This window comes from Passer montanus, unplaced genomic scaffold (assembly GCF_014805655.1).
Source record: "Passer montanus isolate IOZ18808 unplaced genomic scaffold, ASM1480565v1 scaffold18, whole genome shotgun sequence".
Taxonomy (NCBI): Eukaryota; Metazoa; Chordata; class Aves; order Passeriformes; family Passeridae; genus Passer; species Passer montanus.
Genome location: NW_024365381.1, coordinates 9,450,568 through 9,476,725, shown reverse-complemented (window position 1 = coordinate 9,476,725; position 26,158 = coordinate 9,450,568). Strand labels below are relative to the sequence as shown.

The window sequence follows — 26,158 nt, the reverse complement described above, 5'->3', positions numbered from 1 at the left end:
TTTCACAAAATCAGTGAGCAGTCAAGATCTTCAATTCTGCCAAGTCCTTCAATTGCTCAACTCAGTTTCAGCTCAGCCACAGGCAGACATAGCTTTGCTGCCAGGACAATTGGAGCAGCCCCTCTTCCTGCATCAGATCCCAGGAGGCAGAACAGCGGGCAGCAGCCACCAGACAAAGCGAACAAACTGCTGGAAAAGTGCAGGAGAGAAAGCAAGAGGAAAAAACAGAAATGAACTTTCAAACAGCACTAGGACAAGTCCCTGTTTTTTTGCCTTGTGGTGTGAAACCTCATTTTAGTTACTAGTTGGTGGCATTTGCCACTATCACAAGAGGTTAGGAAACTACATTTAGTCCTAGTCCTGGAATACACCCTCGTTTCAGTCTCTGACATCTTTGCATGCCAATAGCTGACAGGCTTCTTCAGCTGCCAGGAGCATCCTCCCCAGCATATGTGTCCTTGCAGGCAGCACAGAGTGACGGACAACCAGGGGGCTCAGTCTAGGCCCTGATTAAAGCATGAGCAAGCAGTACCAAGTACAGAAAAAAGAAATCCCTAGAAACTAATCAGAACTGGACTGTAGGAAGTTGATTAATGGAGTGGAGCAAACAGCACTCAGCATCCACCAAGCTGCAGGCTTCTCCTTTCCGCCAGGCTCACCAAAGGGAAAATGGCCAATGTGAGTGCTCTGCTGCCAGCCACAGACAGAGGACATGTTGTGGACTTTCAAGGAGGGTACAGACTCCTGTATCACAAGCTTTTGGAATGCAGGCAAAACACAGCCTGCATCTGCTGGTGAGGTTACATCTTTCTTCTAATAACCCTGAAAATAGAAACCTTTTCATGATGAACAAAGTAATGCATTGCCCAGAGAGACCATGCATCTCCATGCTCAAAGGTTTTTCTTGAAGACTCAACTGGGTCCAGAGCAACTGGCTGGACAAGAGACTTCCTGAACCTGAGCTACCTTGCGAGAGATCATAAATTCTGCAGCCCCCAGCCCTGCAGTTTGGTAAGGATGTACAGAGTACTGCAGCACGCTGGTTTTACTTCCCATAGGTCTCCAGTTGTACACACTTTGCTGTACCACAGACAGCCCAGTCCACTTCAAATCACTGACACAAAACATTGGGAAAAACGCAAGCAGGTTGTGATACTCTGAAATTACCTTCTGAAAGGAGACAGGTCCATCCATGCAAACACAGGAAAAGCTGGACAGAGGGACTTGATTCCTGAGATCTTGCTTACTGGGAGGGGCAAAATCCCACAAAGTCCCCAGCACCTCTGTCTCACCAAAGCTGACTCTGATTCCTGAGGCTGCTGCTGTAGAAAGTGGGAGAGGATCTGCCTTTCCCAGACAGTGGCTGCAGCTGGTCTTCCTTAGAGAAAGGAGGTGTAAGGGGCTGCCATCAGCCACAGCCTGTCTTGGGGCTCCAGCAAGTTCAACCCACAAACTCCCAGCCCCACTCCCCTCATGCCCAGCTAAAGCTGCTGGGCAAAGGGGATCTTACTGCAGAGGTTTGAATATTTCTGTGACCTTCTTTTCCCCCTAGCACTTCCTTTAAAAGCCCAGCAAGGATTTCCTCACCACTGCCATTATCAGGAAGAGGTGGAGGCATCTGTACAAGCCTTATCATCTCTTTGCTTAATTTCCCTCTATTAGTAACCACCTCAGCACAGCGCATGTCTGCTCCAGCTGCAGCAGTGGAGAAGGGACAGTATCATCTCTCCTCCAGGGAATCCAGCTTTGGATGCCATACCAGCAGATAAACTGCAACCTCCTGTTTCCCTGCTGTCTTGCAGCAGAGCAAGTTGCTCACATACAGGACTAACACCATGCCAGGAGAGAGCTGACTGCTTAAAAAGAGGATTTGTTAGCTGTCAGCCCAAAGGAAGGCTCTAAGAGATGAGAGAATTACATAAAGGTTTTAGAAGCAGATCAGTCAATCCTCCCAGGCTATGCCTGGTTTATGGGGACCTTTCACTCAATAGAAAGAGCTGGGGAAAAGGCTCTCACACTACATGTTCACTGAGTTGGAACACAGCCTCCCACAGAAACAAACTATCATCTGTAACCACGCCTTTTAATGAGTGAAACCTGAATGTGTTACACATCATCCCATCTCCTCTCCCTTTAACCCCATAACAAGCTCCTCCAGGCCCCTTCCCACCAGCCAGTCCCCTCACAATCCCTGCCCCTATGTGCCTCACAGCTCACCCCTAACCACACCCAGTTACCACCCTCTGACCTGTTAGCCATGCCCAGCACCACTTCTGGGAAGAGTATTACCCATCATGCAGGCTGCAGCCCCTCTGTGGTGACATCCCCACACCCTGTTGGGGGATTTTGAAACAAGGCAGATAGCTGGATGTGGCTGGTTCAGCAGCAGCAATCCAAAAACCTGTCACACTGGCATGTAATCATGGAATAGTAGTAAATTGTTTCCAGGAACATGAAACATTACTCTCTGGGAGAAATGGGTGAAACAGGAAGGCAGTCCTTGTCACCCACACTGCTTCCACAGCCACCCACCTGCTGAGGCCAGTCACTGCTCCAGCTGCAAGGAGATGCCTGCAAGTTGGATCCTGCCCTGGCTGACCTAGCACTGTGTGTGGTGGAGTGTGGGAACCTCTAGCATGAATTCATTATGAATGTGGACAGGGCAACTCCTTGACTTGAAGGAAGCTTTCTCCTCCAGCTCAGCTACCAGGATCCAACTACAAATGGTAAGACAGCATCTAGTTTTCTTTCCAAGATTCAACCTCAATTTTTCATCAGATGTTTCTATTTGCTCTTGCTGCTTCACAGCTCTCTTGGTCCAGTAACTTCACTGCTAGAAAGATGAATTTTCTTTCCCCACATGCCTTGTAGGGATTTATTCAGTGAACTGGAAGACACTTTCCCGCAGACTGACCTAGTTCCACATTTTTGAGCTGTGTGGAATGCTGATCCGGTGGGCCAAAAACACATCTGTTCAAAACACTTCCAAGGTCATCGCCCAAGTGAAAGATGGAGATCTGCAAAACAAAACAAACGGATTATTTGCCCCACCCTCCCAAACCTAAACCCTGATGTTGCACACTTTCAGGTTTGGCTCTGGGATGCTGAAAGCTCTGTGTGTCCTTGGGCAGATGAGCTAGGACAGTTTGGTTTTCACCTACATTAGCTTCAGTCCAAGTCAGTTCTAAAATCCTGATAAATTTTAAAAACACCCACTGCCTCTGCTTTACATCACTCTGGTGAAGCCCAGAGCAACTGTTAAAGGTAGCAAACCCTTGTAAATGGGAGAAGAAGATATATTTGTGCAATAATACAAGTAAAAAGCCAAGGGATTAATTTTTAACATATCAAGTAATGGCCTTCGAAGGGATAAAAATTAGATATCTAATAAGAATGGAACTCCTGTATCAATAAGTACTGAGAAAAGTGGTACATGAAGAAAGCAGGAAGAAATGGACACTCTGGAAAGTCTTAACAAATCCAACAAAATCAGAAAATGGTTTAGAAGAACCTTTAAAATGAGTTTTATTGTCAGAATTTTACAAGTAGCCTTCAGTGGCATCATACAAGAAGAACTCTGTTGCAAAACTCTAATAAATAGTCTGCCCCAAGTCCCAAAATATTTTTTGAAATAAAATAAAACCAAACTTAAAAAGAAAAGAGAATAAAAGCAAGACTTCAGGATGCTCAGAGATGTTAGCAATATTTCCCATTTACAAATAATATCAGGCATTTATATAAATCTCCTTCATACAAGTCATTAAAAAACCCAAGACATTCTAAACCTTTACAAAAGCACTCCAGAAATAGTTCCAAAGAGATCCATTTCCATGACAAAACATTAGAGAAGAACTCCATGGGGATTAGCATCACAAATGAAGTTTGAGGTTGAAGTGTAGTGTGTACTTGTGTGCAGCAAGATTAAAGATCACGAAAAAGGGATTTGAAGAGAGCATGGAAGTCTTTGACAAGACTGTGCCGGTGATTTTAATCTGTGTATTTGAGAATGTGATAAAGGGGAGTGACCCCCCAAATACACTGCACTTTATGGAAGGCAATATTTACTAAGGTAGTAACTATATCCTCAGAAGGGAGTAGAAAAGGTTTCTCAGCACACTGCACAGTTCAATGCCTGTGCAGACCGTGGTGCTTAAAAGCTGTATTTTGACACCTAAAAGGTATTTTCTCTAGAGGTAACACGTTGTGGCAAGTTAGCTGTTCCTTCAAAGAACAAGAAATCAACTTTGCTGGCATGAAGCAGTTTGGGAAATCTCGTGAGAGACAATTTCACTGGGGACTCAGGATTTCAGAGCTCCAATCCTGTCCCAGTGCTTTGAAAAATACACTTCTCTAATTCCCCTTTACATATTCCTCTATCTTCCATAGTAAAGGATTTATCAGATCTCTCATGCAACAAAACACAACTTGAATAAACTTTTTTTCAAATCTGCTGAAAACAAGGGAAACAGAATGGGAGGGAAGGTACACAGTGATAGTTTGTGTGGTTTTTGATGGTGACATTTCAGGGGGGAGAAAAAAAGAATCTTAATCTCTTTACAACTTCAGCTTAAGTCTCCTGCATGTATGCAAGCACCAGACTCCCCTGGAAGGGCAGGGTGCTGTACTGAACTGAGCACTGCTGCTGGATTGCTGATGTCCCAGCCTGCCTGATGGGGTATGAACCGCAGCATGCCTGGTTTTGCTGTTTGTAAAGGTACTTGCAGCCATTGTTTCCACAGGAAACAAAGGCCACCAGAAATGCTAATGCAATAGATGTGTGATAATATGCCTGACCCATGGCTCACCTCTCTAGTCTCTCTCTAAGCTGTGATGCTGGTTGCACTGTACCATACACTATGGACACGCGCTCTCTGCAATGTATGGGAAGGTAGCACTGGTAACCAAGCGCAAATTGCTAAGGAGACACCTAAAACATTGCATTACATCCCCTTGTCTGTGGCATACTTCAGAAAACAATGTCAGAAGAGCAGTAAAGTAAACATTTCTTTCTAATTTCCTAGATGTCGTAATATTTGCCAAAGCTGCAAGGAAAAGCAGATTACCTGAAACAGAGAGAAAGGAGTTAATGGAAATAGAGGCAGATGGAACAGCAAGCCTGATCCTGGCCTCCAAATAATTTTGTACATAACAGATAAAGAGACAATGTGCAAAAAATAGACATTCACATTTTAGCAGTTAAACTTTTATTTTTTTATTTTACCTTTTTAAAATTATTTACTTTGTTTTTTCTACAAAAGGCAGACATTGATTGTTGATCTGCAATTGTTCTGAGTGCGCGCAGAGATGCAAAAAAGGGTTATTGGAGGATGAAGAACAGGGAATTGCTCTGACTATACTTTCACATGTCATAATTAAGGTGGCATTAAAGCTTAAGTCCCAGTAATAATATTCATAACAGACAGTTTCCTTCCCCGTACACCGTTCTCAGTTCATATCAATTGTGTTGAAAACCCATTCGGTGAATTTCTTCAGCTTTTCAGTTGCATTCTGGGATTCCTCCTGTAACCTCAAGTTGTCTTCCCGCAAATGTTGCACTTCAGCCTGAAGGCTGGCCTTGTCCTCTTTTTCCTTAGGCATAAGGAAAAACACAGATCTTAGTGGAAATTTTAGGTCAGGCTTCCTATCTATCTAGAGCAGCATGAATCTCTTAAGAGAGCATAAATCTCATTCTTTTTAAGGATTTTAGGTGCAGTAACAGACAGGTTTATATTAGTGATGTTTCCTTGCCCATGTTTTGATTGCATGAATGGGAGTTCTTTGTATTAGATCCCAATACAGAAGCTGACTCCCCAGGTGATCCAATAAAATTGCCCATGACCTGTTCTGTATGCACAAGTGCTGATGGTTAACTAAGTAAAGGGCAGGGAATCTTCCTGCAAACACTTTCCCAGCTAAGAGACTTCATCTCACAACTGCAGATCCTTATTGGACCAAGTAGGCATTAAAACAATACAGGAAGTTTCCACCGCAGAAATTACAGGTTTAGATAACACTGCCAACTTTTCATCAGCAGGATACATTGTAATGGACTAACTTCAAGCCTTCTGCAGTGTCACCTGAATTAGGAGTGGAGGTACTGTGAATCACCCTCCTAATTTAAGCAGAGGAATCAAACGCCTACAAATTCAGACACCCCATCCCAGCCGTGCATAATTAGAAGCCTGAGAAAAGTAGCAAAGATGTCTTTTTCTCATACCAGGATGAGACTGTCACAGGCTCAGGCATGGCAAAGCAGGATTACACAGTTATTAGCACCACCAAGCATCAACTAAATACATGTCTTACAAATCCTTCTGTAGATGAAATGCATACCTTCCTTAAATCTTCTTGCAGCATCTTCAGCAAACCTTCCAGTTGGTCCACTTTAGAGGCGAGAGTTGGAGGAGATTCCTTACTGTTGAAAGTGGGAAACAAGAATAGGTATTGATATGATTTGTTTCTTCACATGGGGTAGCTAGAAGCTTTGTCTATACGTAATATCTTTATGAAGGTATGCATTTGTGTGCACCAAGAGGTCACAAAATGAACATAATAAACAGTACATGGAACACTTGCAGCACATTAAACAACAGAGCAAATTTATTTTGTGATTATTTAGGGCCATCCCATCTCTTAACTTCTTTCTACTTGAACTCACTGTATATGCCTTGAATTACCATTGCTTTGGACAGTTTCATGAACATCTCAGACAAGAAATAACCTGCAAAAAGATTCAACTGGACTTTAAATTCTTTTATTTTCACCTCCTAATTCCATCTTCATGAGAACTTGGGAAGAGTTACTGCATGAAGCCTGGAGATGGCTTCCAAATGAAGACATTCCTACTCTTTTCCTTGTTTTCCCCGTTTGCAGTTGGGAAAGCCTACACATCTGGTGTATTTACTTACCCTGTATAAGGCTTTATCTGTGCAGTAAGCTGGTCCTCAGCCTGATCACCGCTGGAAGCAGCACTCACAGGTCTGTGATTTTCATCAGCAGCAGCAAAGAATGAAGCTCGCTGAACTGAGAAGGCAAACATACAGAGAAAAACAATGGCAGCAGTAATGCTTATTTGTTCATGCACAGCACAACAGCTACACTACAGCATCTCTGCAATTTCAGTCTGTTTCAAGCAAGGTAAAGTGATGATATGACATACCAATGTCCACTTGATGGAAGCAAACTGGCAGTGCAAGTGTTTTTTGCCACTGGTACTGGAGTCAGGAAGTACTGGCTCTGGCACAAGCAGTACTGTGCAGATCTTTCTGGGTACAACTGAATGATACCACCCAATAACTTAGCAACTATATTTTAGCTTCTTTCACTCTATAAAGAATGGCTTTATCTTGAGGAAAGAAAAGCTCACTGTGTGCAATTTGACCAATACCATTTTTTAGAACCTGAATTTTTTTCCTTGTCTTATAAAACTTTTTCAGATTGAAACATGAAGCCTCTTTCCTGCCTTGTGTGTGCATTTCTTGCACTGTAACTGTTCAAATGTTCTTACACATCTCTAAAAGAACGTCACATGGTGTGACAAAGAGGAGTATAAAGACTTTAGCTTAATCAATTAAGCTCAGCAGCTGTTGGGCTCTCACTGGAAACAAAAGAGTATTTTCTTTTACGTGTGGCAAATTTTTATACTACAGATTGGTGTAGCTCAGGAATCCAGGCAGTTTTTCTTTCAGCTGGTACAGATACCACAATTTGTAACCTCAGGGGCCCATGCTGAGGACACCAATCAATGGTGTAGAGGAGGTGTTCAGGATCACAAATCAGAATTTAGGCTCTTTGGTATGTGTCAATCCCTACTGGCACTTGTCAGAGACTAGAGATTATACTAAGACCAGACAACCAAACACCAATGGAATTATACTGAGATCCCTCTCTCCAAGTCAAATTTGAATGTATATTTATAGCAGTGAGATGAAGCTGCCAGATAACACATTACTCCAGCTTTTCTTCATCTGAGCTGTCAGTTTGTTATCTTGACCACAGTGACTGCGTTCACACTTTTGAAGAGAAACACAAGTGAGTCTGGGGCCTACCAAGTGAGGAATTCAGGTTAATGAGGACAGTCAAATAAATCTCACCAAAAACCAGGGGATCCTTTAAAGAGAAACTGCCAACCACAGGGAAACGTGTTAAAACCAGAGTTTCACCCATATGTGGTGATGAAAAAAAATCACTACAAATTCATCTCCTCTTGAGGACCATGTCTTACATTGAACACTCTTCCCAAAACTGCACAGCAGAAATACGAGCCAAGCTGCTCCTACAACTCCTGTGGCAACAGAGCAGAGGACACGAGTACATCTTGAACACTCAGAGACACCCACTGTCCTAATGATAACTATGGCTACCACCAGAGAACAGCCAAGAAATCAAATTACTTCACAGACTTCTCCAACGTTGCTGAATAAGGTCTAAAAGAATCAAGGTAAGTGAAAAAACACTTCCATGAAAGTGGCACAGCATTTTTATGCAGACATTAGGAATAGGCACTTCTGTTTCACACACTTAGGAGACTTTTCCATTGGATTCTAGTAACAAATCCTCTTTCGCCTAAACTGCATTTTAAGTTGAAATGTATCTGGACAGTTTACAGTTCTCTTCAGTTTACCAAATGTCATGGAGATGGAAAATGCCACAGGATGAAACAACACTTACATGCAAATCTACGTTTTTGGGGTGAGCAGAGGCAATGAAAAAGCATTTACCAACAAGGCGTATTTCCCAAATTATCTTGTAGCAAACTTCAGTTGCACTAGATGTACTTCTCACTAGTGCAGTAAGCAAGCAATCTTTAGTGTGCTTTTCCCCTACTATATGACGTTATTTTTCCACTTTCGTGCCTTTCCCAGACCAGCTGCCTGCAACTGTTTTACATGAAATGAAAAGTGACCAGTTTCACAAAGATTTGGCCAAATCCTACCACCAAGGATTTCCAGTATGAAGAAATGGTATCTGACTATTACATGCAAAGTTTCAGCCTCTTAACACTTGAGTTGGTATTTTAAATGAACTTAAGCCTCAGACTAAATAGAAAATTAAGAACAAAAAAATCTAAAAGTCAGGATTAAAATAAACCCAAACACAAACTCCACAGTTCTTAAAGTGTGCACAAAGACCAGCTTCCTAAGTGTTGTATTCTGAAAACTTACCTTCAAAAGCTTTGGCAGCATCTACCAAATTTGACCAGTCCAGATCAGAGGCAGAATCAGGCAATGGCATAAGACCAGGGTCTGGCATGGGCTGCCGTCTTTGCTCCTGGATATCGGTGAGGGAGCTGTCTGAGGCAGAAAACTCTCCTGCAGCAATGCAGAATAGATTACAAACTCCATAAAAATACCTGAAACTTTCTTTCTTAATATATTGCACACCCTAGTCTTAACTTTTCTGGCACAGCACTTTTCAAAATCAACCAAAATTCAGAAGAATGATGAACTGCAGTTCACCAGTACAGCCCTTCACAAAGCAGATTTCTAAAGCCAGCACATTCAGCTCCTTTCTAACTTGCCTTCATGTTTTCAGCTGAGTGCCTCAAAAAAACCCAAAAACCCACCCAAAACTGTGAGGATTTTCCTTCCTCTTTACAATCTTGTAAACCAATGGGAGCCGAATTAAGCCTACCAAGATGAATCAGAAAAAGAAAACCCTTAAAATTACTTCCAGAGCATTGCACATCTCTCAGCAGTTCAGTGAAGCCTTCAGATCTTTACTAAAACATAGCCACACCCACCTGTAAGCTGTTACATGGCTCACTATGGAAAAAAAAAACATTGGCAAGCTTGAAAGGAGGATTCAAAATCCCTGTAATTTTTGTGCAAATTAAAACAACAAAAGTGAAACACTTAAGATTTTCACCACTAATTAGGGCAAGACCAAACTGAAAACCAAGAATTATCTACTTTATTTCAGTTCACTGCCTGGACAATCAAAAAATGTGCAATGCCTGGTCCCATGTGTGAGTTCAGAAGCAGCTTTCTCTTGCCCTCTGTGACAATGTAAAGAAGTTTTGAAAACCTTGTAGGCAGCATTAGAAGAGAGAGATGTAGGGGTGAGAAGATGGACTGGGCTTGGGAGGAAGCTGCTGAGAAGATTAGAGAAAAGAGACTGCTTGGATCATACAGAACAGAAAGACAGTGTGACAGGCAGGATATAATCCCAAAATGCCTGAGTTGTGTTGTTTATTTCCCCTCCCCCCCTATTTTTTAAATTTAGGATAGTCTAATAACTATGTAACTTCAATAACTAAAATAATTCATAAGAACTTTAGCTAAATCATATTGCTGCCTGGGGTACAGTGGCCAGAAAAGCTACACTGCATTCACTTCTTTGCTCAGAAATCTTGAAATTCTTTTGTGTCTGTGTGTATTTACTTTTTGTAAATGTAATTTCGTTACATTTTATTTTGTTACATTCAATATTATTAACATTGAGGATTTTTATCTTATCTCTCAAAAGAGTTATTTTGGAGGCTGTTAACAGGAAAATATTTCCAATTAGTGAAAAGATACATGCAATTAGACAAAAACCTAACTATTTCAAGAGGTACTTGTTTTAAAAATGTGAGTTGGATTGCTAAGGCAGATGAACAAATATGAGCATTTTTAGCTCAACGTTTTTCCTCTAAAAAAATGGATATGCTCTGGAATCTTTGAATTTAAACAATTTTGGATAATTGGAAGCCAACAAATACTTGTGGTACTAAATATCTAGCTTACTTAATCCTTTTCTCAGTGAAAGGTGCGTGGGAAGACAATTTGTGTGCCAATCAAATAGCTGGTCCTTTTATCATGCAGCTCCTACGTTTTATAGAAAATGGAAAATCTTGTTTTGTTGACAGAGGTAGAAAGGTTATGTGCCAGGACGAGTTATCAGTTTAGGGTGGAAGAGAACATGATAACAAAAGAAGGGTTTGTAGTTTCCTTTTTGGAAAACACAGCATTTAAATGAAAAGAGATAAAGTACTGCTTTCCACTTGCACTCTGGTGGCATCATTAATCTTCTGACCCCAAACCCTCAGAAACCAAATTCTCCATGCAGTTACAAGCATAACCAAGTCTACAAAGTTATTTTAGTACATATAAAAAACAGAAATGAAAATAGCTCAGTTTCCTAACTCTTATGTAAGAAACACGTTATACAGACACAACAGCTCAGAAAAATGTCAGGTTCAACACTGAAAACTGATGCCTGGTGATCACAGTCAGATGAAAAGAATTTAAAATAGATTTCTTCATCAGCCTTCACTGTCAAATGTATCCTGTGTAGCTAAATAGAGACTGTGCTTAGGCCCACTATAGTGAGTCGAATCTATTGATAGCCTTGCATTTTCCTCTTGAAACATCCTAAACCATGACTAAGTCAGAGCAGCTATGTACTTCTTCAGAAAACACTGCAGAATCCTACCCTGAGATCTACCTCTATTTCTGGAAAACACACTCAGTTAAGTACAGTGGGAACCTGTGAAAATTCCATTTCTCACGGTGACATCCACGTGCAGCAACACACAGCCCATCCAATAATCATTCTGAGACTTTTCAGTAAACTAATGGCGGAAAGCTGAGTGTCTTCTTGACAGCACTTTACAAATAACTTTTTCTGGTTAACTGCGTGACTAAAATAAGTAATTCACGTGCTGTGACATAAATAGGGTAAGGGAAGGAATTTAAAAACAATTGAACAGTTGGCACAATAAAAGCTGTACCTGGTGTAGCTGTGTATCTAAATGTCCAGTACTATTTACCCACTTCTGTATCATTTTCCTAACCATATTTTGTTCCTGTAATCCCACAATAAGGAACTGACACCTGAAGTTCTCTCTGGTGAATAACCAGGCATACATTATTTGTTCATTGGTCCAACTGATCTAGGTGACTCTTGGAAGAAATGACAGAAACTTGCAGCCAGTGAGGCAAATTTCTGTGCTCCCTCTACAAGGCAAATGCATGACCAGTCATGCCATCTTACACCCACTGAAGTGAGGGGGGAAAAAAAAAAATTCCTGTCCTTTTCCACATTTTCAGTCATGTGACTAGACTCTTCTCATCTGAGCAAAATAAAGACGGAACTACCAACTGTAACAAACATTTTCCCCCCAAGATGATTCACAAAGGATTCCTCTGGAAGTCGAAAAATGGGAATCCACTTACCATGTAGCGATTTCATTCCCAAAGTATAGGATGGTCTCCGTAACGGCAGCGACTTTGGGAGAGAAGGGTAGGTGCTGGTGAAGAGAACATCATTTGGCATGGCTTGGTCCAAGAGCGAGGCCCGCGAGGTGAAGAAGTGGTCCCTTTGACCACTGTAAATACTCTCATCTGACAAAGTCCTTTGCAAGGCACGCCTTGTGGTAGGAGTGCTGGGAAAGGGAGACTGACAGGACAGAGTGTGTGACTATACATTCATAAACACAAATAAAAAGAAATGAGAAAAAAAATAATCAATAAAGAAACTTTTGAAATTATTTTAACAACTTTTTTTAAGAAAGAAACCAAGTGTTTACATAGCATTTTTTCAGAGTGGATAGGAAAAGGAACTGAAGGAATTGGCTTTTAAGGAGGTTATAAGTAGGTAACATATACAGATTTTTTTTTAGCCTCTCACATTCTTACTTTTAAACACCCGTCAAACTTCTCTTGAAGTGGAAATCTCAGGCAGCCCTTGCTAAGTCTAGAGCTGATATGTAGCAGGGAAATGGCAAGAGAAAGAGCCTGAATGCTGCACAAACCAGAGCTGCCCCATTGCACAGGACTGGCTGCCTTCCTGCAGGCACAGCACCAGCAAATGCCAGCTAATCAGAAGTCTCCTGTTACTGAACAATGAGGAACACCCACCACTGCTGTGGGTCTTCAGAAGTATTTGAATCAAAATCACTCCCATGAATAAGAGAGCTTGTGTCTTACCCTCACCACCAGCCCAACTTCCTCCATGCTCCACACAGGAGAAAGCAATGCTGGGGTAATCAGGAGTTTTGCACTGTCAGGCCAGTGCTGGAGAGCTGCTATCATTACCAACATATCATTCCAACCAGCAGAGACACTGATTTTCATGAAACCTGTAGCAACGTAGCTGTCTCTAAGGCATAACATTTCTTTACAGTTTAAAATTTGGTCAAAAATTGTTATGCTGTAAGAGTTTTTCTGTAAGATGGAATCCAAGTCATACAGTGGGCAGAACTAAGTTACTTTTAAAATGCCATTTTACTTTTAAGATGCAATTTATTGGTGTGACAAAGTTTTTAACTTGCTGAAATTTATCAAAAGTGCAACCAGGAAATAAAGATCAGGGTAAGAACTGATTCACTAACCCCACAGCAGAAAAACAGCAAACTTGGGAAGATATCTTAGAATGAGAACAATTCTCTTGCTCAAAACAACCAACAGGAGGTATTTGCATCACCCATGTCCCAGTTCCCCTCAGAACTAGCACAAGCCTAAGAAAATGTTATCTTGCCAATAACCAAGTTTTTTCATCTCTGGCCTCAAAAGCAGCATCTTAAACAATCTGTGCATGGAAGTCACACTTACAAGCTTTAACAAGCCACTTCAGGTTTTTACCAGCAAAAAACCAAGTTACAGCTCTGTCTTCTGCATGGTTGCTGTGGAAACAATTTGGGCTCTGGATGACAAGCACTGGCTGTACATGAAGACTAGAAATCAAGACATTCTCTTCCGGATTATGGATTCTAAAAATTAATACATGCACTTATATGTCATTCAACGTATTTTGAAACACATCAGGAAATGTTTCTAACTATTCTGCAAAAAAATAGGCTCAAGTTTAGGGATCATTTTTGGTAACAGGATCAGTGAGGCATAAAAGTGTGCTTTTTGCAAGGAGTTTCAGTACTGTCAGTAAGTCATTGTCTAGTGATGCAGTCAAAAAAGAACAGTTAAAATATGTAAGACAACACTACAGGATTTTCCATAACCCAGCAGTACTAAATGTTCTTTGCAATTTGGCATATTAGTCTTCTAAATTTGCGCACAAAGTTGTAATAACATTGCAGAGACTGTAATAATGAAACTTTTCACCAAATCGGCTCTCTAGTAATCAGTTCCAAAGAGATTATTTTCTGTCCACCATGAGAGTTCAGGAAATGCCTCGCATTTTATTTTTCTACTATGTGTTGAGAATAGAGAAGATCCTATCTCTCTCTCTTCAACATACCTTAAAATTCTTCTGGGATTCAGGTGTTGGGCTATCAAGATCTATCAATTTCTTCAGCTCTTCTTCAACAGTGGACTTGGAGGCTCGTTTTGGGGACGCCCGCAGGTCTCTTGCTGACGCGCGCAGCCGAGGGTGGGCCATTTCATTGCCATCACTCTGGTGACGTCTTAAATGAAACGGAACAGACACATTCAGGTCTCAAAGCCCTGGGGCAGGAGGTATGAATGAAACAAGAATTATAGCATCCTCAAGTTTTTAAAATCAAAGAACTAAGTAGAGGCACAGAGGATGGAAGAAGTCTCACTACTATAGCAGAAACTCACCTTAGTGGATACCTGTGGAAGCACTAAGCTTGTTTAAAAGCATCAACTAGCAATACAATAAAGTAATTGAAAGGTTAATGTGATACATTTTCCCAATAAGGGACTGAATCCATTGAAATAACATGCATTCTATACAAACATAAAAACACATGTCTTCAGTAAGCCCATAAGTAGCAAATCACCAAGTTTCTTTAATACTTCAACTGGCTTTTTATAATGTAGTTATCACAAAGTTTCACCATTTCCTTTTGACAGCCAGTTATTGGTATCATCTAAGGATACTGTGCCTGACTCAGTCAAGAAGGTTTGAATAAATTACTTTGAAATAGGCTTTCTGAACTACTTACTTTTTGAGTCATACTTAACAATATTTTCACTAGTAAGTTGTTTCTCAATTTCTCTTCCAAAAGAGATGTTTGCATATTGTAAAGCTCAGATATCTTGGCTTGCTTTAAGCTTTAAGCCAGTTAGACTGGATACTGGCAGCAATTTTAACAAGGCAATGTGGAATGCCAGAGTTAATGCACAACATGCACGGTACTACTACATGGATGAGAGGTTTAAGTAAAACTCAAGCTCTACAATAAGAGGATTTTTAATATTTGCTCAAATAGCATTTTGAATCACCTTTAAGTAGTCCGGAAAAAAGATAAGCTTTAATAGGACTGAAATCCATAGAGCTTTCTAGAAATGATAAAACCCCCAACTTTTACAAGTTAACAGGGAATGAGATTAGCCAACTATCAAATACTTAAACTATATTCCATGAAGACTAGATTAGAGATTAAGTTCTACAGAAGATGAAGCATTGTATTAAAGTCTTGAGCTCTTCTCTACAGAGAACTGTCACAGATCAAAATGCTTCTTTTACAATTAAAGCAAATGATCAAACAAAAGAAAAAAAGCCAGTCTTACTTTCTTGAATCCATAAAGCCCACTGAGTTTATTGTCCCTTCTGGCTTTTTCCATCCGATCAGATACTTGCTAGTAGCACCCTGGCGAGGGTAGAAAGTCCTAGGACCAGACGAGGAGGAAGAGGAAGAGGAGAAAGAAGGTGCAAGCTGGGGAGAAGTAGCAGAATGAAGCTCTTCTTTAGGTGAGCTTCTGGCACTGGTGAAAACAACAGGGCTGGCAGAGTGTCGTGAGCTCATGGTACTAGGAGAAGAACATAAAGACAAAAATTGCCTCAAATATGTGTATACAGGCCTTGTTAAATTGATTTTAGAGCAGAACTCTGGGCACAAGATGTTATTCTTATCAACAGGAGATAGAGTAGCAAAACCAGTTTGCTCTTCTTAAGAGACTTCCACCAATGTGTCATTAAAAACACCACACATAGTAATGGAAAAATTTTGCAAGCAACCTCTAAGTATACAATACAACCACCCTTCACAAAATGGGAAACTGTCATTAGGCAGTTTAAAAGTAAAAAATAAGATTTTAGTTGAATTAGCAAAAAAGAACCAAAGTCCAAATTGTTGCTGGAATTCCTGGCTTTAAAAGAAAACATATTTTGAACATAAGCAACAAGAAAATCTCTTTAAGACTCCAAAACAAACTGAAGAAGAAACTAATACAGCTCTCAAAATAGGGCTTCCCTAATTTTACCTGAAAAGCATTTATTTAGCATTTGCAAGGAAAAAAAAAACAAACAACAAATTGAGAAGTTTGAGCAGGTCTCTAACATATATCACCGTTTGTCAAGACAGAAAATGGAGCTGGGAAGACCAACTGCAGCTTGTTGGGAGAAGGCGAGGGGCTTCAGAAGGAAGATACTCTTTAGTTATGCTAATGCTCAAATGTGATGGAACTGCTTCCTATGAGGAGTGCTAGGCCTTAGACAATATTTACTGCAACAACCTTAAAAGGTCAGTCATCTGTAAGCACCATAACAGGAAATCACTGTGTACAGCTTTAATATTGAAACAGCATTACATATCTGGAGACCAGTTTTCTACCAGCTCTCTACGCAACTTAGCCGCATTTGCATCCCTGAATCCAACACTGCAGTGAAGGAACTTGAAACAGATGGCCCCATGGTAAAGAACAGTTTCTGACTGAGGAATAAAAATTAGCTGGAAGGCTAAATAAAGTCACAGAATAGTCTCTTCTTCCTTTGCACAGCAGAAAATTCTTCATCAATCTTTTAATAACTTAATAATACAATGCATTTTCACATCTAACCCTCTTAGTGAAACAGACAAAAAAAGAACTTAAGGTGAAATTTATGTTGCCACCTGGGAAAATAATACCACCTACATTTAATCTTAAGCAGTCAGTTATCTAATTTATGCCACTTGTCTGGCTCCTGTTGTAGTAGTCAATGAAGAAATATCCCAAGGAGTTAGTTCTACTTGTCTCAAATTAGGTATCTCAGATATGCAGGGAGAATTAATGCTCTGGAGTTTCTTCTCTCTCTTCATTGACAACAGATGGACTCAAAAGAATCACCCTGAAATCTGTTTCATTTTCATGTGGCTCAAGTTAAGCACCACAATTCCTAGCACTGAAGTGCTGTGGGCTTGATGAACAGCCTGGGTGGACTGTAGCCTCCTACTGCAGCCCGGGGGCATCACACCAGGGGCAAGATGCACCTCTCCATTTGCATACAAATTAAATTACAATAATACAGATTTTGTATTAAAGACTTTTATTTCTTCCTTCCCTTCATCTCTACATTTGAAAGGCCTATAAAAAAAGACAGCAGACTGAGAAAACACAGGAAGATATTTTCCTGTCCATCAATCCCATATATTTGGTGCTACACAGCACCACCTTCATATTTGTAACAGACAAAAGGCAAGCATAATTTACAGCAAGAAAGCAGAGAAAATTAAGGGCTAGGGGAATAGGCAGTACATTTTTCTTCATTCCCCTTTTGTCTCTTCCAATACTGAAAAAAAATCTCCTACCCATGCTGAGTAAACCAACCCATCTGTAAGGTATCACTACCACAGTATAAACCGCCAGTTTTACCCCCTCCTAAATGCACTCAAGAAGCAGAAAAATCTGCTTCAGTGTAAGGAAAAAGGAGAAAGGAATCTCTGTCCGCACTTCAGAATTCTTCAACCCATCAGGTATTTCTTGAGGAAGTGCTGGTTGTGACAAATAGTTTGTTAATAAAAACCAGTACAAATAAATATCCAGCTCCAGATAGGCTACTGGTGTTGATCCTTAATGTTACTGGGGAAAGAAGGCAACAATTATGTTAATTATGCTTGACATAAAATTTATATAAAATGCATATGTATGTATAACATTTATTATATAACATACTATAAATACACATTGTGCATTTTAGTATTAGTATTTGAATATTTATTATAATATGCATAATATAATAGGCGCCAAGAGCAGCCTGGTAAATGCTAGTAAAATTAGCATACAATTTAAAATACAGTTTTCTTTAAGGTGCATTGCATATTTTGAGGTGTGGTTTTTACAATATAGTATTTTTGAGAGGATATTCTGCTTCAAGACTGTGCACAGAACTCTGAATATGACTGAAGCTTTTCACCCTACCAGTAAACACAGGCCAACAGGACACTGACAGGCAAAGAGACACAATTGTTAAATGAGAGCATATCTGGGAGAGCAAAAGGCTTTGGATATACTCAACAGAAACTAAATCAGAGCTCAATCACTATGGTAGTGATGGAAAGTTATTAGAATATTTGACACCAGGAAGCACGCTGTTCATCATACTGCAACAGATACCTAAACCAGCTGAGTTTTACCTGGAAGAGAATCAGTCCTCTTTCGAAGGACTCAGAGACGGTCACTAATGGTCCCCTATCTCCCACCTCAATTACTGAGACACCAAGGACTGAATTATAAAAACATTCAAATACTACATGACTGTCTGCAAGAATTTCAGATGAGCCATTTATAAAAGCACTCCACAATAAATAATATTTCAAGTACCTTAAAATAATCAGAATTAATGAAAAATGTATTTGATTACAAATAGTCAAGATTATCCTTTTAATTTTTGGTAAGACCACTGTAAGAAGCTGTATAGCTTGGGTAGAAATGAAAGTTTGATTTAATTTTTTTTTGTAAGGAATTCATGCCATCAGCACATACTGCTTCATTTAATGACATTCAGCTATAATGATTCCGTATAATTACTGGCCTACATAATGCAGTTCTCCTGGGATGCTATGAGAAATCTGCACCATCATCAGGAAGGACTTTGGGAATGGGGGTGGAAAAGAAAAATAAAACCCAGCCAGAAGCTCTGCTATAAAAGTTAATCACTATAATTTACATTTTGCCACCAGTTCTCAGGTACAAGTTCTTTTATGCACCATTAAATGATCTGAGCAGTAATTATCACTCTTGTCTTCTACAGACACAAACACTCTAATTTGTAGTTATTTTCTTTTCTTTTGTCACAGAGATCTTTTTAGGGCCATATTCCTTTTCTTCTTGCTCAGAAACCTAATTTTAAAGACATTCCAGACATTATGGCATCCACAGGCAAAAGATAAAAAAGTGAGAAGCAACAAAGGATAGCAATTTAGAAGTTGATAGAGAAACACACCAATTAAGCTGTTCATTTCTCATGAAAAGTAGCCTGTTCAGAATCTTTCTTTCGTCTTCCCTCCTTCACCTCCTTGAAGCAGGCATCTTCATAATAATCTCCACAATCTGTGCTTGTCTTTTAGAAGTGCCACTTTAACCAGCTTCCAGCTCCAAGCTTTTGTGCCTCCACAGAAGAAGCAATGAGAAAAGAGTTGGGAGCAAACAGCTGGATGACCTAGGGTTCCACTGCTGTTCGGTGTGCAACCACCAACCGAGGATGCCACAAGAAACCAAGTCAAAGCTTTTTATCCTAGACTGTGCCTTTGTGAGGCATCAAACACATGCTCTAGTCTTCAAAAATAATAAGTAATAAAAAAGGAACGTGAGTCAATCTGTTTATAATCTGCCACAACAAACAATGTATGTGCAAGTATTTCTGCATTTCTCAAGTATCATGTTGTACAAACTGCTACTATGCCTTTTTGCAAAGAGCTGCATTATTAACACCTCTGGTTTAAATGAAACTTGGCCAAAAGAAACCTCAACTCTTTTCTCCAGAATAAAGCCCAGGAAACCTTTATCTGGAATTTCAGTGACAGCCCCAAAATGACAAGGAGAATAATTTCAATACGATCAGAGAAACATTATGTTAATTAATCCACACCAACTAGAGAAAACACCGTGTTTGGAGACACGATGTTAAAATGTAATAAATAATGAGACAACAACCTAGACACGGGTTTGCAGTCATGTTGCAAAGTATATTCATGGAAGAAGAGAACTGTCATGGTGTGCCTGCCCTGCAAAGTGTTTCTTTCTATAAAATTTTCTCAAGCTTTTCTAGGGAACTAACCCTATTTGGTGCTGGAAGAAGAAAACCAGAACCTCAGATACACAAAGACACCGTTCCATTAGGCTTTTACCATAAAGCTTTGAAGACTTACATAAATTTTCCAGAGTTCTTTTAGTGGCTTCAGAAAAAATCCTTCCCAATGACAATGCTACTAACTTTATTGCAATCAGCATTTTGTATAATAATCTCAACACTTGATGTCACTTCCAGTTACATTAAGACAAGTACTGCAGGACATGTGGTAAATTCTACTGAATGTTTAAAAATGCACATAAAACATGCTTATCTTAAAATAAAAGTGTAACACTGCAGACAAACATCATACAGACTTTTTAACTTCAATAAAGGGAAACATGCCGGAAATCTAGGTAAGTCCCTCTGCAGAGTGCCTTCTCCAGACTTGCTCAAGTCCTTCATGCATATGCAGCTACTGGAAACACACCAGTCCCAAACACCTGAGTGGGATTTCTATCAACTGAGCGTGAGCTTTGGTGCCAAAAATGGCCAAAGAAGAGAGGGAATAAACCAGAGTGGGAACACCATTAATGGATTACTAAGTCAGAATTACCATGACAAACACATGGAGACCATTACAGTCTCTATGACAACCCCTTATTTGCAGCTACTGTATGAGTTAATGAACTGTTCTCAAACATCTAGTCTTGCACAGTGGTTTTGTTCAAGACAATTACCAGAAATTGGTTTGAACTTCCAGTCTGCAGGTATTTTTGCTACACACTCAAAACAGAGGTGCTTTAAGAATAAAAATGCAACAGTTAAGCTCCACAACGCAAACAAATTACGATGATCCCACATCCTCCCTTGAAAGACCTATGTTTTTGTTCTTGTTGCTAGTACGACAGAGGAGGAATATTTTTTTAAAAGCACACTGAATACTTCTTGGAAAATGGGTTAGGAAAATGGTCTAAAATATCTTCTGCTTCTAGCAGCACCAACTAACTTGTAAAGTGGGTATCTTCCATTTGAGGTGTTTAAGCACATTACACACATACTTGATATTGCTGATTTTACAAGTGGCAAAACTGAGGGAGAGAGGGAAGGTGACTCTGACCTGTCATATCCACAAGCTTGCAGCAGAATGAGATTAAGATTTACATGCTAGCACTCCCAAGCAAATTGCTCTCATTATTGATCATACCACTTGCGAGCAGATGTCCAAACACAAAGATGGGGGGAAAGAAATGCAAAACATCTGAAATGAGTACTTGCAAGAGTAAGAATAAACCCAGTACTAAACTGTTCATTAATAACATGGAGAGATCTCCTTCCTGATCTACACATGAACTGCAGTTGTTACAAGGTATTTCCCATGAACACATCAGACACCTCTGTCTTACGCATAGTTCAGTAGCAGCAGTCTAGTAGAGAGTATGCTCTTAAAGACTTTTAGTACTATAAAGAGTAGCAGATGTGAAGACTAAAGGTGGTCTTAATTTTCAAGCATTCTGCACAGTGAAATCTTTCAAAACACTGATTAATGTAAGCAGAGCTTAATGAGAACTTCTGACTTTTGAAAGGTTACAGAGTGAGAATGGGAAAATGTCGGGGGGGGGGGCAATCATACAAGAGGTGAAAATTACCTTGTATGTGAGACAGCATCACTTAAACTGTAAGCACTGTTCTCCCTTGTGAGAGGGTTGGAGGCTGGCTGACTCTTGCTGTGAATATCCAGGCTGAGTGAAGATTCAGCTTTCCGGTCCATGTGGCTGTCCTTTTCTAATGTCCTGTCTGCAATGGAGACCACTTCGCTGGAGCTGTGCCACAGCGGGGCCACCTTCTCCTTGGTGAGCCCCGTGCGGGGCGACGTGGCAGCGCCCAGGGAGGCGGTGCTGCCGTGGCTGGGGCCGTAGGACGTGGTGTCGATGCCGCTGTCCGCGGACGTCCCCTGAAGGTAGTTGTAGCTGTTCAGCTCCGACTCCGTGCGCTCCCCGCTGTCATACCACTTCTCATCGCTGTGAGCACTGGAGGCATTGCTGGAGAGTGTATTGCTGCTGGAATGGCTGGAGTAGTGGCTGTCAGACTACAGAAGAAATGACAAAATTATGACAATGAAGAGGAAATAAAGGGTTACAAATGCCACCACTGTACAGTAGGAGCTCTCCCACCTGGAGGTATTGGATAGATACACTCAGGAGACTAATAAACTCTAAAAATTGGATTCCAATAAAATCCACATCCTCTGTGCTGGGTGCACATAAAAAACCTTTTCTTATGGATTTGGAAAGCAGGGAAAGCCTGAGTCCATTATATTTTGTCCCAAAAGACCCTGCAGTGATTCCTTTCAAGCATAGTTCTGCTCAGCCCAGTCCAATGAAATTGGCTGAACTATGCAGACGTTGACTTGGTTTGTAACTACAATAATTAAAAATATTCTAATCTTAAGACTGCAATGTTTTAGATCATGAAACATAACCAATCCACAGAAAGTGAATGCTATTTTAGTAATCCCATTGCCTATCAAAAATTCAAAGAAGAGCATAGCCACTTCTCTTCCTCCTCTTTCCTCCTCAGCAGAATGTCCTTTGCAAATGACCAGTGAACCATCATTTAACTAATGTGAAATCGTTTTCCAAAAAGCAGAGCAGCTGCGTGAAAAGAAGCTTTAATGTAATGCTTCTAAATTATTCCATCAGGTCATGTCAGTGCCTGGCTGGTTTGTGTGTCCTGTCCTTGGTTACAGACCACTATTATAAAGAAAATGAATGTCCTTAATTTCAGTTATGGAATATCCCATTTCAAGAAGAATTTTTTGTCATACACTTACTGCTCAGTAGCTCACCTACCTTTGGGGTATTTATATCCATTTGAATTCTACTGAACTTATCTATGTTCTGATCATCTACAGAATCAGAAATGAGTAGTAGGCAACAGACCTGCTGGAGTTCCACACAGCCTGGGAAAACGGGAATTGATGGAAAGGAGACATAAAAGTTTTCTATTTGTCTATCCATTTTTCTGAACAGACATAGAGATCCTAGACAAATACAAAAAATAGATACTGCTTCTGTTTTCAGAAGGAAATGGGGAACAGATGCATACTGAGAACAAGGAATCATCAGCATCCATGTCTTTCTTTAATATAAAAAAAGAATTGACAGGAAAATGGGGGAATATGAAGTTGATCTGGACTCCTAGTTATCTCCAATTAAAGTTACTTTTCTTCATTAAGAACTTCATCACTTGCCCATCCATCTGTCCACATAATAAAGATTTACTTTAACAATGACTAAACCAGAAGAATGCAAGCATTAATAATTCCAGTATTGCACTTGGCACTCAAGCTAATGAGTTATGTACTACATCACTATGCAGTCAAATACATCTCATGAAAAACAGGTCAATCTAAATTTAAAAACTAGTCTGGGCTTCTAAGAATACAAAGACAGGTATGTTACTCTTTGGGTTTCTTTGGTGTTTTCTTCTTTAAATAATAAATGTGTTGTTATGAATTAATAATCTAAAAGCAACACCGCCAATTTCATTGAAAGAATAATGGTGGCAAGCAGGAGCAAATTAAAGACTTGGAACCAATTAAAGGCTTTCACACATCTAAATAAATGCAAGTAATACTTTCAGTAACATCATGCAAGACAACTGCATTTTAGCTTGCTGTACAAATAAAAAGTAATACAGCTTACTGAGTAATTTAAAGCTTAAAGTGTACTTCTTTTATTACAGTGACTTCAATAATTTCAAATACATTTTAAATTCATGAACTTCACTGTATTTATCTATCTCTATACAAATTGGGAAGGGACGGTCTCCACAAAGGTATGAATAGTTAATTCTGCAGAGACAGAATTTACTATTTAGAACTTCAAGACAAATAAAACAAGTAAGTTTTTTTCAGCAGGATTCCAGGAGACAGTGTACAAGCTATGCTATGAAAAAGGAGAAAATACAGAACCAAAATCACCATTCTGTCTCAAAGCAGCAGCTTTCTGGCCATTGCATTAGAAGATACACTAGTTAAACTAAGTCTTACATGTGAAGTCTAGGAATAGCTCTGCAAATTTCTACTAATCCTTTACTTCTCACAAGCAAACAGACAAGAGGTTGCTGTTCACCTGGCAGCAAATCTTTATTAACTAGTAAATATCTCAGTACACTGTGCTGTAGGATTTAGGCACCAACAGGCCTGCTCTGCTGCATCCTCCATGTTCTAGCAGGAAACAGGATTTAAAAAAAATTTTTTAATTGACACTCTAAATATAATTTTGAACAACACTTTGGTATCAAGAGCTTGTGGAGCAAAAGCAAAACAATAAAGAATTCCTTTTTTTGGATAACTTACATGACCCTGCTTGTTTGGAGACAAGTGTACCACGGGATCCTGTCTCATCAGTCTTCCACTGGGGCTCTCCCGGAAGGATGGCAATACTTTTGAGACTGCTGGGAGATGGCACGTTGGCTCTGCAACACAGCACACACCCGTGGACTGAGAGAGCAGTGCTACAAGCTAAGAAAACATCTAACCTTGTTTTACACTGCACTTCTTCCAACACTGCCTTAGCCAAAACCAGGTACAGATTGTGATAGAACACAGGAGAGGAAGTAAGGGCCCATTCCTGCCTTGTGTAAATCATTAAGGCTTCAGGAAAAACCAGCTGCCACCATTCTGACTTTTGTTAGAACAACCTGAACGGTATCATGTCCCCACTGTCCAACAGCACTGTATCAGAGCATTTGAACAGCAGACTGTTCACTCTACAGGGTATTGACATTGGATCTCTAAATGCTTGATACCTGCTGACAAGGGATTTAAAAGACTCACTCACATTTCCTTAATTGGCATTCTGTGCAAGGCAGGACAATAGTAAGTCTACAGTGATCACTTAAATGAATCCATTTCCCCCAGTACAACTACTACATATATTTCTCACCAAAGCTGAGTTAAATAAACGTTTTCTAATTTAAGAGAGTGCAAAAGAAAAAAAAACAACCTCTTGACATAATACTATCTTAAACACTGCTGGCTGTGAATGTGTAAACTGCATAGATGTACAAAAGGAATACTTACTAAACTAAACCTGACAAAAGTGAATGGAAGTCAAATCACTCATCTTACATGAACACTCAGAGGAATGCACTTTTCCAATAAAACTTATTTTCCCTGGAGATAACTGTGAAGATCTAGAGGGTGTTCAGGCACACCCTGTTAGGTAGGTAATCGCCTTCTCAGAGTCCAAGGTCAGTATGTTAAAAGAATCTCTCTCAGTTATGAGTTTTTACATATACTTCTACATATATTCTGCACTTCTAAAAATGCTCCTTTTAAGTAGACTATGTGCTGACAAATATCAAATACTTAACAATATCCATTGTAAACAGCAGTGTTTTCTCCACCACAGCTGCAGTTTGTTCATCTTGATCTGCAGCATCATGAGCTTTTTAAAAAACAAATAAAAGCTGTGAGTTTTTTTTATGAAGAATAATCATAATACCAGTAGTAATATCATCTAACTTGATTTCCCCTAGCAAGTGGTAGCTAGCAGTGCTGGTGAACACAGAACAAAGGTGTTCTGTAGCAAAGGATAGGCCAGGAAGGTGTCAGTATGTGGATTCACTACACCTAAAGCCTTATTTACCCTGAGACAGATTATCCCAAGTGGAAATGTACTTATTTGTCAAAAACTAAACTTCCACCTACATTCACCAGACTGACAATAAAGTCTCCGATCAGAGATGCAGCTTCCAATTCTATGAATGCAGGACAATACACAAGAGATAAAACACAGGCATTTCATGTCACTGTGCATTTCTCATCCTTTTCCAAATGCTGGAGTCATCTCTCCTACCCTGCAATTTTTCCTGTTCTTTATGGCTTTATTTATTTTGCTAATATCTTGACACCTGACACTGTAGAACAGAACTTGTTGGCAGCTCCACTCAGTGCCAGCACCAACACTCAACTGTTGGTCTGCAAAAGTAATGCTGAGCAAAAGATCATTTTTACATGTGTCATTACCATCACACAGCTTCAAAACATATGTGATTAAAATTGTTCTGTCAAAATGAGAACTGCAGATTAGTATAATCACAGTTTTTTACTGAGAAGTATGGGGGGAGTTGTGAGGGAGGGACTGACAGATGGCTTTGATAACAAGGCACAGCTCACTGAGGTTGTGAAGGTGTGTGAACCAAGAACATCTTCAGAACCAGAGGCTGGCAGCATATGCCTTAAATTCCTCATGTCACTGAAGTGTATTCTCCCTTGAACATTAGACCATTTGTACAGTGATGCAGTAAAGTGATG

The 26,158-nt window shown here is 39.9% G+C and overlaps 1 protein-coding gene across 7 annotated transcripts in view; it reads right to left on the bottom strand.

Annotated features, from left to right (window-relative positions):
- Positions 1–3,497: 3,497 nt before the first annotated feature.
- Positions 3,498–26,158, bottom strand: part of SIPA1L1 (signal induced proliferation associated 1 like 1) — a 201,860-nt gene continuing 179,199 nt past the window's right edge. For 6 of the 7 annotated variants that reach the window (XM_039704988.1, XM_039704993.1, XM_039704991.1 and 3 more), the window contains 9 exons: positions 24,197–24,315; positions 21,483–21,922; positions 15,417–15,656; positions 14,179–14,344; positions 12,159–12,402; positions 9,165–9,311; positions 6,909–7,023; positions 6,334–6,415; positions 3,498–5,589 (listed from right to left, as the gene is read on the bottom strand). In XM_039704988.1, the coding sequence (XP_039560922.1) occupies positions 5,446–5,589; positions 6,334–6,415; positions 6,909–7,023; positions 9,165–9,311; positions 12,159–12,402; positions 14,179–14,344; positions 15,417–15,656; positions 21,483–21,922; positions 24,197–24,315 (1,697 nt within the window). In that variant the 3' untranslated portion in view covers positions 3,498–5,445. The remainder of the gene's footprint in view (positions 5,590–6,333; positions 6,416–6,908; positions 7,024–9,164; positions 9,312–12,158; positions 12,403–14,178; positions 14,345–15,416; positions 15,657–21,482; positions 21,923–24,196; positions 24,316–26,158) is intronic. The other variant, XM_039704995.1, reaches the window with a different exon arrangement.